Source organism: Rhinolophus hipposideros (genome assembly GCF_964194185.1).
Source record: "Rhinolophus hipposideros genome assembly, chromosome: 21".
NCBI classification, from domain to species: Eukaryota; Metazoa; Chordata; class Mammalia; order Chiroptera; family Rhinolophidae; genus Rhinolophus; species Rhinolophus hipposideros.
Window position 1 is genome coordinate 29,677,621 of NC_138067.1, and position 13,633 is coordinate 29,691,253.

Below are 13,633 nucleotides of genomic sequence, written 5' to 3' on the forward strand. Positions count from 1 at the left end.
GTGTTACTAGATTTAATATTTATATTTAATATCCGCGTGGGTCACGTGATCCATATCATCAGGTACCCTGAGACAAGAGCCTTCTTCTCTTCACGGGTGAGTAGAAATCTAGAGCAGATCCTGGTGTCCTGTGAAATTTCAAGTGGGTCTTTTCCTCACGGGAGAGCAGAATCCTCCACCAGAGCTGCAAAACTTGCAGAAGCCAACTTCATGCCTTAGACATCAAATCTACATGTGACACCTCCCAGGCTAAGAAATTTTATCATTCAAAACCATGCTCAGGTAACAAGTTTATTCAATCCCGAAACGTGGATCCAAAGCCTCTCCCTCTAGGAAACATTAATTCATGGTAGAACAGTAGATCATTTCTTCATACACACAAACCAGCCCATAGCACTTGCTGATGCCCCCCGAGGACCGCTAGGCACTAGCAGCTCCTCAGTGTCTCATTTCATTGTCACTGACCATGGAGAGGGGCTGGCACTGTTACCCCAAAGTCACTGAGGGTCACCGGGGCCACGGCTCACGAGGTGGAGCCCACAGCCTGAAGGGAGCTTGTGCTTCAAGCCCAGCACCGCCTCCTGGGGGATCTGACGACAGACCTTCGGGCCAGGCGACTGGGGTCTTCACCACCTGCCTTCGGAAGCATCGTCAGGCGAAAGGACAAACTACTATTTCATTCCTATTCGTCCGACCTGGCTCCAAATCTTTTTTGGATGTCTCCCAGTCACAGTGGCCTTTAGGAGGCAGAAAGGTCTGCACCGGCTTTATTTCCTAAGTTTCAGTTACAAAAGGCACAGCTGGAGCAGGACTGAGGGCTCCCCAGAGGTGGGGGAGCAGCTTCCCTGGGCCCTCAGAAGCCCATGCGGGGCTTCTTCCGGTGTGGCTGCTGCCTGGAGGGGGTGGCCCGGGTGCTGGAGGTCTGGGAAGAGAGCACAGTGGCACCTCCCGGGGTGTCCCTTTGGAGTGATAGCTTGGCAGTGCAGTCCCGGAGGGTCTGCTGCCTGGAGGGGGTGGCTCGGCTGCTAAAGGTCTGGGAAGGGGGTGTAGAGGCACTTCCTGGGGTGTCCCCTTGAAGTGGTAGCTCGGCCATATAGTCCCGGAGGGTCTGCCGCCGCTCTGAGGGGACGCACTGGGCCCAGAGCTCCTGGGTCAACTCCTGGGAGGGTGGGGTCACCGGGGGCCGAGGCCTGGACACAGGGGATGTCCTGTCTGGGCTGTGAGGGGGGCTGGTGGCATCTGAGAGGTCCAGCCGGCCGCTGAGAGAGGAGAAGGTACTGGATAGCTGCATCCGGCGCTTGTGCCGCTTGGGCTGTTTCCTGGGTCCCGAGCCCCTTCCCTGCCGCTGCTCCCACCAGGCAGCAGCTGGACCTTCCCAGGCTGCCTCCAACCGCTCGCTGAGCTCATCCTCGGGGCCTGGCTCGGGGGCAGGAGGTGGCTCTGCTGTGGGGAGCGAGCCCAGGTCCCTCTGCTGCACTAGCCGCCCTTTGGCCATGGCCGCCCGAAGACCCTCTGGCACTGTCCCCTCAACCTTCTGCTGCTCCTTGAAGCCCAGTAGACGGCGGTGGGAAAAGGTGGGTGTGGCCCACACAGGGGGAGCCGGGGGCACCTCCAGCAGGGCCTTCAGCCACCTGCGACAGCAAGCAGTGGCCTGGGGGCTCCAGGAAGCTGTGGGGGCGTGGGAGTTGGGCCCAGGATCACTGGGGGGCCCAGAGTCTTCCTGGAGGTGGAGGCGCTGCTGGAAGACATCTCCAGCTGCTGAGAGCTGGAAGAGCCACAGGGCTGTTGTGGAGGCAGAAGGTAGGAGGGTGGCGGCCAGACCTGGAGACAGGAATGACAGTTACCCCAAGGCCTGGTGGGGGTGCAGCCCCCCCCCAAACTCACTCCCTCACCCAAGCACACCTATGGTTGGTGCTTGCAGACGCTCCTGCAGCCGCCACTGACTCTTGGGCTCCAGCAGGGGGAATGAGGAGAGGGAGTCGCTCCTGGAAGGGAGAGACTGGGGGGGCCCTGCCAGCCGGGGCGTGGAGGCCCCCTCCCCTGGAGGAAGGGCAGACAACTGAGGCCCTGTCCAGGCTCCAGCCCTGCCCATCTTTCCACGTCCCTCCTGCCCTCGCCCGGACTCTCACCTGTGATGTGCAGCAGCTGCAGCTGCCCGTCCTGGCCTCCCAGAAGCAGCGGCCTCGGGTAGCCGGGGCGGGGTGGAGGCAGCAGCCGGGCCAGCAGGGGTGCAGAGGGGAGGTTGTGGTCCCATTTCAGCATGGGCACCAAGGGGAGACGCTCATCCATCAGATAGAGCGAGAACTAGCGGACCAAGAAGAAACGAGACTGAGGTACGGGAAACATCTGCTAAGTCTCAGGATGAGTGTAAACCTACTCCGTGACCAGCCCTGCCCACCTTTCCACCTTCGCCTGCCCAGCCCTGCACAGGAGGCGTTTCCCGAGTGGGCGGCATCATCTCTCATCCTGACAGCCACAACTGGGAGGGCTCTCATCACATCAAGACCCACCTGGCTTTCACCAGCCTTTCCCTAACTCACCACACTCTGGAACCTATGCATGAGACACACCTACTAACACCCTGGGACCCTGAGGGGGTGGGTGGGGAGCAGACCCTCGGGGACCCTCAGACCTCCTTCCCTTTCCTGAGCACACGGTGAATTGTCCAGCTTGGCAAAGACTGCTCCCCCGCCCCCTGCCTTTCCTCTTCACCTGGTCCATTGCCAACGGCATGTTTCAAGCCCTGCTCAGATGTCACCCCTCCGTGAAGTTGTTCCCACCCGCCAGTTAGCATGTTTCAGCCACAGACTCATCAGGGTTTTGTGATTCTTATTTCACCTGCATTTGTCCTAGAACCGTCTTTAGTAACCGTGCACAAGGGACAGGAGGGGGAAAGTGTTACTCACCTGGGTACAAATGAGATGGAGTGTGGGCTGCAGAGAGTCAGGGCCACACTCCCCTAGGTACTGGGTTAGCATGACACGTTCCCCTTTCTGGCACGATGCTTCCGCCCCACCACGAAAAAGCAGCAAACCACAGCCTGGTGGGCCCTGGAGGGAAAAGCCAGGTGGGTCCTCCCACAGTCTGAGGTCTGGGGCACCACCCTTGCAACTTTTCATTCCCCAGGGGAGGGGCCCTATGCCAGCCCCCACCCAGTGTATCTGCTCTGAACCAATGCTGGGCTTCTGACAGTCCCCACTCTTTCACCTGAGTGTCGATAATTTTCACTCCAGTGCGGTCACCCACAGTCAGCGCCCGAGGGTGGGCTGTGAAGTCTGCCCAACGCCAGGGAGAGGGGTCCCGGAACACAAGGGTCTCAGGATCCTTATAGATTTGCCGAAGCCTTGGAGAAACAGGCCAGCCATGGGTGGGGAGACAAGCTGATGGACGGGAGGTGGGGGTGGGGAGTGCATGCCGTAGTTCAAGGGGAACCATTTGTGAGGATGGAGTTGTTTCTTGGAAAAGGGGCATTACCCATCCTGGGGGGTCCACAGACAGACGGCTCCCGAACGGCTGCAGATGGCCAGCTCCCCAGGCAGGTGCGGGCTATAGGGCACAAGTGTGAGTAATGTTGAGCCATTCCCTTCCCCCATGCCTACCCCTTGCTCACCAGCCCGATTCAGCCCCCTCACCTGAGGTTGATCCCTGTGGCCCCCTTCCTGACCTGCAGCACTTGGAGCGGCGCTGGTTGCCCCCGCTTACTGACCTTCCAGAGGGCACAGTGGTAGTCAGAGCGGACAGCCAGCAGAGCTGATGAGGGGATGGAGAGGGTCAGGCTAAGGCAGCAGGTCAGTCAGCAAGGGAAGGAGGTGTCTAAGGGCCCTTACCTTCTCCCTGCACAGTGCGGGTCACCACCTGCCGGACAGGCCCCCGGAGCTGGATGTGGCCAGGGTCCCCAAAGATCCGGGGGTCACCGCCTGGGGTCAGACGGACCTCTTGGAAATCTGAGCCTCTTGCTCAGGAGAAGTGCATGACCGCGACAAGCCCCCTGCAACCTCCTGCCTTTCCCCTGGACCAAGCCAAAAGCACGTCCCCCACCAGAGGGAGCTGGCCGGGATCCTGCCCAGTGAGAAAGGATACACAGCCTGTCCCGGGCGACTCCTGCGGGGTAGACCAGCTGCCCTACCCGGGGCCTCCTTCCGGGCAGCCAGGCCAGTGCACCTCCGGTGAAGGCATCGTCTAGGAGCAGCTGCTCCCATCGCATTGCCAGCTCCTCATGAAGCAGCTCTCCCAGGAGGTTCGCCACTGACTTGCCCAGGATCGGGCCCCCAAGGATGGAGAAGCGGCGCTGTCGGTTGCTGAGGTAAGCCCAGGGACACCTGGGGACAAGAGGATGGCAGGAGGGTCAGGCTGTGGCAGTGACAGTGAGGAAGACTGGGTACCACTCCTAGGAAGGCCAGGTGCAGTACACACATCTTTCATCTACCTAGAATTTCTTCCTTTTGGAAACCACTCCACCCTATTCCCATGCCCTGGGGATAGTCACATGACCCAAGCCCGGCCACTCAGAGTATTCCATCACCTCTGGCCACAGTGATTGGCTCACAGATGGGCACGACACCCAAGCCAAGCCAATGACACCCTTCCCAGGGCTTCTGTGAGTGCCCCAGGTAAAGACACTGGCTCTTTCCTTGGAATCATAAACCATCTTGCTGCACTTGGAAACCACCTAGGAATTAAGCCAGGCAGAGGCAAGTGGATGAGAAAATAAAAAGAAACAGAGCCCGATTTCAAACATTTGAAAACCTGGATATATCCTTGCCTGCAGCCCATGAATTTAAATTCCCCTTTCCCCTTAGGCTATTGGAGTTGGGAGTTTTGTCTGAGGAAATATGGCTCGTGACTGCATGAGGTACAGAGCAACTGTGATGGAAACCTGGATCCATTCCCAGCAACGTCCACATCTCCCCCCCACACCAGCTAGGCCTACCCCCCCATCCTTTCTCACTAGCCACTTGCCCCCAGGGCTGGTGTCCACCGAGGTCCTGGAGTAGGCTCTTCACACTGACCACTGTTTTCTTCTTAGAGCGGCTCTGTGTGAAAAGGCCTCGTCAAGCTCATACACGCTAGGGCTCACCCCGACACAAAGTGGGAACCCCTCTCCTAGACGGCCAGGGTTACTCACCCTTGCTCCCTCCAGTTTGAAATTCTCCAGCATCAGCTTCCCCAGGGGTGCAAAGGCTATGTCCCCATGGTCCCAGAGGAATTGGCTGAGCTGCAGGAGGAGAGGAGGCTCGGTCACTAAGCAAGGCCCCCGTCACACAGCACTGTCCATTCCCTTGTGGGCCACTCACCTGTTCAGTAACATCCAGCACAGGTCGGGGCTGCCTCCGGAACTTGGGACTTCCCCGGAAAAGCAGGTCCTGGGCAGTCAGGCCAGGGTCCCAGGGATCTGGGGAAGAGTGAGGTCGAGGAAGGGGTCTGTCCCAGGGACTGGGAAGGGCCCAGGCGACCGGACGTACCCAAGGAGCCTGGGGGTGGAGGGCATTAGGCGGGGGCGGGAAGGTCTCAGGATGGGTGGATTGGGGGAGAGAACCGATGGGGCTGCAGGTTGGGAGGGGGCCCTGAGGATCACGACCCTTACCAGGACCAGGTGGCAGCACAGGAAGGGGCCCAGGGGTGTCTGGCTCCCAGAACAGGCCCCTGGCCAAGGGCAGCACCCTATTCTGTGGAAAACACAACCATGACAACAATGCTTCTGGGACAGGTGTCGTCGCCAGCACTTGTCTTATTAACTCATTCAACCCTCACAAGGAGCCTGCCGAGTGGATACAAGAGTCATCGTCACTTCACTGATGAAGAAATGGAGACACAGGGAAGCTGTCACTTGCCCGAGGTGACACCCAGTCAAGAGAAGGGCTGGGTCTGAACCCAGGCAGTCTGATTCCAGTGTGTGCTTTTGACCTCCAGGCTGCACGGCTCTCGAAGGAGCCCTCGCGCTCCCCGCACCATTACTGGCTGACCCAAACCCTACCTGATTTTATTTCTACTCAGGACACCCTTTGGTCACTTATTCGGGGCACCTACAGGCTACTCCCTACTGCAGGGCTGGGAATGGCTCAGCTCAAACACCAGTAGATGGAAGAAAGAACCCGCAGGCCAGGCTTCCAGAGAATGATTTGACTTAAGCCCTTCCTTGTCAAGGAAACCACACTGTTTCCCTCCCCAGTCCCTCACTGTCTCTTTTAATTTTCTCACCCACCTGCCACTGCCTGCCATAATCCTCAGCCAACCTGTCTCCAAGTAGCAGCTTTAGGCTTAGGCTTCCAGGCTTCCCTCCTGAGCCAAGAGGTCTCCGCTCCCCTCCCTACCTCACCCCCTTGTCCTGTTTCAGCATAGTTTTGGTTTCTGCTCAAAGCTATTAGCATTACTTTGTAATGATTTTGTCCTTTGGTCTGTTTACTTGTCTATTCTCACTCAACCTAAGTTCCATGGGGTGGAGATTGTACCCAACCTATTCATGCTGGATTCCCAGGGCCTCCTAAGGTATCTGGCAGGGTTGCAGGAGCTGTTCAATTGAATATTCAATGAGTTGAACACATAGAGGAAGGAAGGGCTGGGGGAGAGGGAGGTAGGAAAGAGCAAGCCAACACTTTACTAAGCTCCCACTCAGTAAACCCTGTGGATGGTAGATTGTCCCATGGACCCCAAAGGAGGTGCATTCTGGCTCAGCCTGCTTTTAGCAGACACATCACCTTGTACTCCTACCAGCTGGTGTGAATGCTAGAAAATGGGGGCCAAGTGAAGGCTCTCTCTCCCTGCCATCCTTACCTCAGAGTTCTGGGGCAGGGACTCTGGCAGGGTCAGTGCATCTCTCCAGCTGCACATGAAGGATGTGTCAGGGACATCGCTCAGACCAAGTGGGCCGGTCATAAACAACGTGGGGCGGAGGGAGCTGGGGAAATCCATTCTAGAAAATAAGAACCACATGTCACACTGGCATTCTCAAAGGCCTGAATCTGACCAATAGCCTCCAAGGTGAAAAGTGCCTTCAGAGGAGTATACTTCTTTGAAGAAGCAGATAATAAAGAACAAATGAGTATGTAGCCAACTGCCAGAGAGTAGCAGTATTAAAAACCAACCAACCAACCATGAGGGAGGGGATGGCGATAGGCTGAGGGTGTGGTTTTAGCAATGGAAGCCAGGGAAAGCCTCGGTGAGGAGGTGGCTTTTGGAATGGCCTGAACCTAATGAGGAAGAGAACCACAGACAACAGGGAAGAGGGTTTCTGGTAGAATGAACAGCAAGTACAAGAGTCCTAGGGCTGGCAGTGTTTGGGAAACAAGTAGGAGGCCATCCAATGAACAAGAAGAGTGGCTAGTGACAAAGGATGAAGACAGATGGCGAGGGGTCCGCTTCCATCATAGCTCTTAGGTATTATAATCACGTGTTAGTAAGCTATGCACCCTACACCAGGCTACATTCCCAGGAGTAACTCAAGTTCCCCCTAGCCAGGCACTGAGTCTTATTTTCCTGTCTGAACCACTGTCAAGCATAGTATCTTCCAGAAAACACAATATGTGTTGAATAAAAATAAGTTCAGTGAAAGGGCTTTGCTACATACAAAGTGCTCTAGAAGTACAAGTAGCCACATCATCCCTCTTTTTTTACTAACAGCACAAATCACAGCGGTGCTCACTTACTGAGTGTAAACATCTGCCAAACACAGTACGACACGTGTTAGTCTTCTAGTCTCCCTATTTTGGAGTTTAGGAAATTGCGGCTCAGGAAGAGCCACTTGCCCAAGGCCAATAGCTTCCCCCATCCAATTCACAGTCCAACTTCTGCACCGCCACTCTCCTGTGCACCCCAACGCAAACACGAGCATTCGGGTCTTCGTATGCACAAAGCTTTTCCCTTGGAACTGCTGCTGCATTTTATCAGCTGATTCTGTAAGCTCCGTGCATCCATGTATCCTCAGGACCACGCAAAGTGTCCACCACACGGTAACTACTTGTCAAATGAATAAATGTTTCTCCAGCAAGTCAGCCTCACTGCAGCGGTGGCTTGAATGTAGTCTTATCTCTTCCGCTAGACTGCAGCCCTCTGAGGGCAGGGACTGTACCTCATTCATTCCGGGGTTACTGGTGCCTGGCTGCTGCTGTCATTCTCTTTAACGTGACCAGAGAGAACAGTGGAAGGAATCAAGAAGATGCTCAGTGAGTCCTTGAGAAAAACACTGGCCTCCACAGGACTGACTGTACCGACGGCAGTGAAGAAGCCCCTCTCAGAGGCGGCTGCACCCCTGATACATCAGTGTGCGCCTGTCTCCGGGTTGTCTCTTGTGCCTGGGCTCCAATCACACTGACCTCCTCTAGGTTCTTCCTCACCAGGCTTTTCACCACAGGGTCTCTGCACCCTGTCGCTCTGCTGGAAGCGATTGCCAGGGTCCTTCCTATCTATCGACAAACTCCTACTCATCCTTCAGATTTCCAGTCGGGAAGCCCCTCCCAGTTCCCTCAACCCCATCCTCCCACAATACTCTGCATGCTTTCTGCAGAGCACGCACCCCCCGCAATGTGTAATGACATCATTAAAGACGTAGCTGTTCGATTAAAAAGCGGGAGAGGGATTTTATCCCCAGGGCCTTGGTATTTGCTAGGCGGTAACAACCAGCACCAGGATTGGTGCAACAATCAAATGCAGGGATGAATGAACGACAGCGTAGTCAGGGGTTCACACAGCCCGAGCCTGTACCTGGGGAGAGCAACCTGGAGCCCCGTCCCCTGGCCAAGAAGCAACAGTGAGCAAAGAGAGCCACAATCACAGGAGAGAGAAGCAGGCTCGGGAAGCGTGTCTAAGGCTGTGCACGCACCTTAGTGAAAAGGGCTGCCCTGCAGTTAACGCTTCCTCGTTACGGTAATGAAAAGCACTCTCCCAGGCAGAGTCTTACGCCGCTAGCACGAAGCAGCCCGCGGGGCCACGGCACAGCGGCGCGTAGGACCCGCTTCCCCGTACTCTGGGGGGGACACGAGAGCGAGGCCTCCAACCCCAAGGGTCTACATGTCCTCTCTACTGGCGCGTGCGCCCGTGGGGCCGCAAACTCTCGCTTCAAGAAGCCTGTCTCTCCGCAAAACTCCCGCCCACTCCCGTGACGTCTATTCCGCCAAGGGCAAGGCAGGCCCCGCGCGCCGGGGACCCGAGGAAACGGAACCCGCCGGCCTCACGCGAAGCCAGGCAGTCCGAGGGTGCTGCTGGGCCCAGGAGAGCCTCCAGGCAAGGCCACCGCGCCTGCCCAACCTCCCCTGCGGCTCTCCAGGCCTCCGAGGCCGCGTGACCGCCACGCGGGACACGCAGAGAGTGGGCCCGTGGCAGGAGTGGGGGAAGGGATCCGGACGGCCGCCCCCTCATACAGCTACCTGGCCACGGCCTCCCTACTCCTCTCTTCCGACTCCCACCTCCCGGCCCTACAATCTCAACAGCAAAGGACTGTCATCAAAAGACAGCTTGGCGACCGTGGACTCGCGCGGGGAGCAGACCCGCGCTGTCTTCTCGGCCCCGGGGCCCCTCTTCCGGCCGTCCCGCAGGGCGCGCGCACTTACGTGCCCCGGGCCTCGCGGAGCTCGTCTGAGAAATGGACCTCCACGTGACGCTCGCCTGACCCTCGTGACACGAGGGAGCCCTAAGCGACACCCTAGCTCCAGCACACACCGATGAATCAACCCCACAACGGTAATTAACGGACTTCCGGACCTAGCCGGAAGTGCTCCCTCGAAGCAGGAAGTCCCGCCTCCCAGCCTGGCCTCACGGGCGCCCCAGAGCGCCACCTTCCGGGAGGAGGGGGAATGGGAGTGGAAGTGGTGCTGTGGGCAGTAGAAATCAAACCTCAAGTCCCGAGAGTGAAGGCCACGTCGAGGAGAGTTCGAATTCCCCCTGTATTTAATTAACGTCCTATTTTGCAGGCTTGTTTTAAGTATTAAATTTATTCACTCAGCAAACACTTTCTGAGCACCCACTATGAGGCACTGTATTAGTCAGTAGGAATCCTAATGATTGTCCTTATATCCTATGAAGTAGGCTTTACATATAGACGTACAGGTAACTCTGGGGATGCATGAGGTTTCCCCAATGGTCAGGAAAGTATAGCTTTAGGCATTGATTCTCAAATGATGGCGTGCATCAACATCACCTGGAGGACATGTTAGAACATAGTTCCTAATTCAGGGAGGCTGGGGTGGGACCTGATAATTTGAGTTCCTAAGTTCCCAGATGATGATTCTGCTTGCTTAGGGGCCAAGCTTTAAGTATTGTGCAATTATCTTAACCTATCGTGTTTCCCTGAAAATAAGACCTAGCTGAACAATCAGCTCTAATGCATCTTTCGGAGCAAAAATTAATATAAGACCTGGTATTATATTATACCCAGTATTACATTATTATTATATTATACCTGGCCTTATATTACATAAGACCCGGTCTTATTTTACTATAAATAAAGTAAAATCCTTTATTTTACTATAAATAATTTTTGCTCCAAAAGACGCATTAGAGCTGATTGTCCAGCAAGGTCTTATTTTCGGGGAAGCACAGCAGTAGCTCTCAAACTTGATCGCGTATCAGAATCCCCTGCAGCGCTTGTTAAAACAGCTTGTTCGGCCCCACCCCAGAGTTTCCAGTTTTGTAGATCTGGGATGGATCCAAGAATTTGCATTTCTAATGAGTTCCTAGGTGATACTCACACTTCTGGTCCAGGCACCACACTTTGAGAACTATTTAAAGAATCAATTTCCAGAATCTTGGCTTACATCTATAGTATATTAATAGCTTTTATCTGGGAAATGCTTGGAATCAGATGATTCCCTTTTTGCATCTCCCCTTTCACGATTGCTTTTCCCCCCACTTTGTAGTATTGCCCAAGATGGGCACTGAACAAGGAGGGCGATTCCAAAAAGTGGCATTCCTGCAAGAGAGTCCCTGTGAGACTAAGAAAAGCAGGTTCAGTAAGAAGTAATGATGGACGGGTGCAGGAAGGAGAATTTTGGGGGCTGACAATACTTTGTTCCTCTGAATACTGGTTACATGGATATGTTCAGTGTGTGAAAATTCATCAAAAAATTTGTACACTTTTCTGTACATACTATGTTATACTTCAGTAATGAGTCTTTTAAAAACAGAAGAAAAGAAGAAAATATTGCTGGCTGTGACGCTATCTCATTGAGACTTTAACTTCTTGGTTAGGCTAAGGGCTTTCCCAGCTACCTATCTCAGAAATAGAATTTAGAAGTCACTCTAGGAGGGTGGGAATTCTTCTGTCTGTGCTGGTCACCAGTGTATCCCAAACAACTAGAAGGGTAGATGCTTGATAAATATTTGAATCAATGAAATGAGATGGTTCTTCTGAGAAAATATCAACACATTTATTTAAGTTGAACAAACGAAGTCAGACTGTTTCTGATAAAAAGTAAGTCTGAGTTAGGTGAGTGTTTTGACTATGAGGATAGGCTTTGCCAGTTAGATCATTTGGAGAGAGTTTTCATAAATGAAATAGGCTCAGTCTACATCTCTATGGTGTTGATAAAATATATTGGAAGGATTATTATAATAAATAATAAGTAAAAAATTGCTCCTTTTGTAATTATTTAAACTTGTGACTAAAATATTTGGGATAGTTTTTAAAAACTATTTTATGGGTATGCATGCAAAAGAATTGAAGACTATATTAGTTACCTTTTCCTGCTGTAACTAATTACCACCAATTGAGTGGCTTAAAACAACCCAATATCATACAGTTCTGGAGGTCAGAAGCCTGAAATGGGTCTCACTGGGCTAAAATCAAGGTGTTAGCAGGGCTCTGTTCCTTTCTGAAGTCTGTAAGGGAGAACCAGGTTTTTGTTTGTTTGTTTGTTTGTCTGTTTGCCTTTTCCAGCTTCTGAAAGCTGCCTGAATTCCTTGGTTCATGGCCCCCTTCCATCTATAAAGCCAGCAATGGCCAGTTGAGACTTTCTGGTGATGCCATTTCTGATTTTGACTCTCTGTCTCCCTCTTCCCCATTAAAGGATGCTTGTGATTACACGGACCTACCCAGATAATACAGATAATTGCATTATCTTAAATTCAGCTGATTAGAAACCTTAATTCCATCTGCAACCTTAATTCCCCTTTGCCATATGATGCAACATATTAATAGACCGTGGGGATCAGGACCTGGACATCTTTGAGAAACTATTCTTTCACTTTCCACTCTTACGAGCCACCCATCCAGCTTCTGCACTGGGAGGTCAATTCCATTTCTTCCTTCTTTCCTTTCTCTAAACAAGCTGTAATGTTTCCTTTTGTTACTGCGTATTACTTAACATGCAGTAAAGTGCACAAGTCTTAAGTATACAGCTCATTGAGTTTTTACATACATGTAAACTTAAGACAACCACTACCTAGCTCGAGACAGAATATTTCCATCTCTCCAGAAAATTCCTTGGTGCCACTTTCCAGTCAATATCCCCTTCAAGAAGTAACCACGATTCTGACTCTTACCACCATAAATTAATTTTGCTGGTTCAAGAACTTTATATAAATAAGATCATGCAGAAGGCACTCCTTTTAGTCTGGCTTCTTTCATTTGTCAACTGAAAAATAATATGACTGGGTGTCTCATCACCAAAAAAAGATTTGGGAAAAAGAAGGGTTGTAACCCAGGGCAAGTGAATATGGCAAGTCATGTGCACACTCTGGCCTGCACGCCAAGATGGAGGAGTATTTAGAGATGGGAAAAGGAAGTTAATGGAAGGGGAAGTTAGAACCATGGAGTTTTACCATAAACAGACTTCTTCCTGTAGGGTTCTGATGAGTAGGATTCTTGCAATTACATAGAGTGCAAGAACTTCCATAAACCCTAGCTCCTCCCATGCTCCTCTTCACTGATTATGTTGGCTTAAAGTTCCACTTTGTCTTTTATCACATTTAACATGCCCATGAGATTTACCCATGTTGTGCAGTAGTTTCTTTTTTTATTTTTTTTCATTACTGAGTAATAGTCCATTGTATGACTAATATCACCATTTGTTCATGCAGTTTCCTATCGGTGACCTTTCTGGGTTGCGCAACTCTGTTCAAGGCTCTTTGTGGATATGGGTCACCATCATTCCATTTCTGAATGCTGCTGTGCTGGGCCTAATTCTGCTCTTTGAACTATACCCCAAAACCAGAATTGTTCTTCCTGGTGCCAATCCTTGAAATGTTTGGGAGGTTGAATCTACTCTTCCTCTCACATCTACTCTTTCCAAGTTAAACATTCCTGGTTCCACCACCTGCTTGGTATATGCCCCAGGTTACACACAGCAGCAATCCTGGTTAGCATTGTCAGACTCAAAGGTAGCATCTACAGCAACAATGGGACAGGTCTTAGAGACTGTGAACTGACTAACTGGTCATGTTTTCCCCAGCACTGGCTCCTATAAGATCCGGTTAAATTTGTGGCCCCCTTCATGCTATTGTGTTCTATAGCAGGCCATACGTAAATTGCCTTTATCCTCAGTTTCATCTTAATTCTGTTATTTCTCCTTCATTCCTAGTCCCTCATCTTAAAGAATGGCTGTCTTGTGGTATTTTTATGAGCCAACTCAAAATCCCTTCTGAAGAACAAAAGGGCAGGGTGCCAAATATTTAATTTTGGCTAAGGAGCACTTCCAGTTGGCTT

At 52.4% G+C, this 13,633-nt stretch overlaps 1 protein-coding gene across 3 annotated transcripts; it reads right to left on the minus strand.

Annotated features, from left to right (window-relative positions):
• TAF1C (TATA-box binding protein associated factor, RNA polymerase I subunit C) lies at nt 1-9,695 on the minus strand. 3 transcript variants are annotated; one of them, XM_081032171.1, is made up of 15 exons: nt 9,543-9,695; nt 6,772-6,910; nt 5,585-5,666; nt 5,295-5,392; nt 5,126-5,215; nt 4,960-5,033; nt 4,081-4,319; nt 3,828-3,944; nt 3,633-3,750; nt 3,475-3,546; nt 3,208-3,343; nt 2,907-3,050; nt 2,130-2,304; nt 1,903-2,040; nt 1-1,821 (listed from the first exon to the last, which is right to left on the minus strand). In XM_081032171.1, exons 2-15 carry the CDS (start codon nt 6,907-6,909, stop codon nt 854-856), a joined length of 2,589 nt encoding a protein of 862 aa, XP_080888297.1. In that variant the 5' UTR covers nt 6,910; nt 9,543-9,695; the 3' UTR covers nt 1-853. The 3 variants fall into 3 exon arrangements, with proteins under 3 accessions (XP_080888297.1, XP_080888299.1, XP_080888298.1); XM_081032173.1 differs by lacking the exons at nt 4,960-5,033; nt 5,295-5,392; nt 5,585-5,666; nt 6,772-6,910; nt 9,543-9,695 and having other exon boundaries at nt 5,126-5,156; XM_081032172.1 differs by lacking the exons at nt 4,960-5,033; nt 5,126-5,215; nt 5,295-5,392; ... (1 more) ...; nt 6,772-6,910; nt 9,543-9,695 and adding an exon at nt 4,523-4,653.
• Nucleotides 9,696-13,633: the final 3,938 nt, after the last annotated feature.

What these genes read in the sequence shown, in the direction of transcription:
- TAF1C (XM_081032171.1), bottom strand. Translation starts at nt 6,909, where the DNA reads ATGGATTTCCCCAGCTCCCTCCGCCCCACGTTGTTTATGACCGGCCCA. An exon ending in TGCTGGATGTTACTGAACAG is followed by an intron (nt 5,216 to 5,294) that starts GTGAGTGGCCCA and finishes CTCCTCCTGCAG; the next exon opens with CTCAGCCAATTCCTCTGGGA. An exon ending in AGTCGCCCGGGACAGGCTGT is followed by an intron (nt 3,945 to 4,080) that starts GTATCCTTTCTC and finishes CAAGAGGCTCAG; the next exon opens with ATTTCCAAGAGGTCCGTCTG.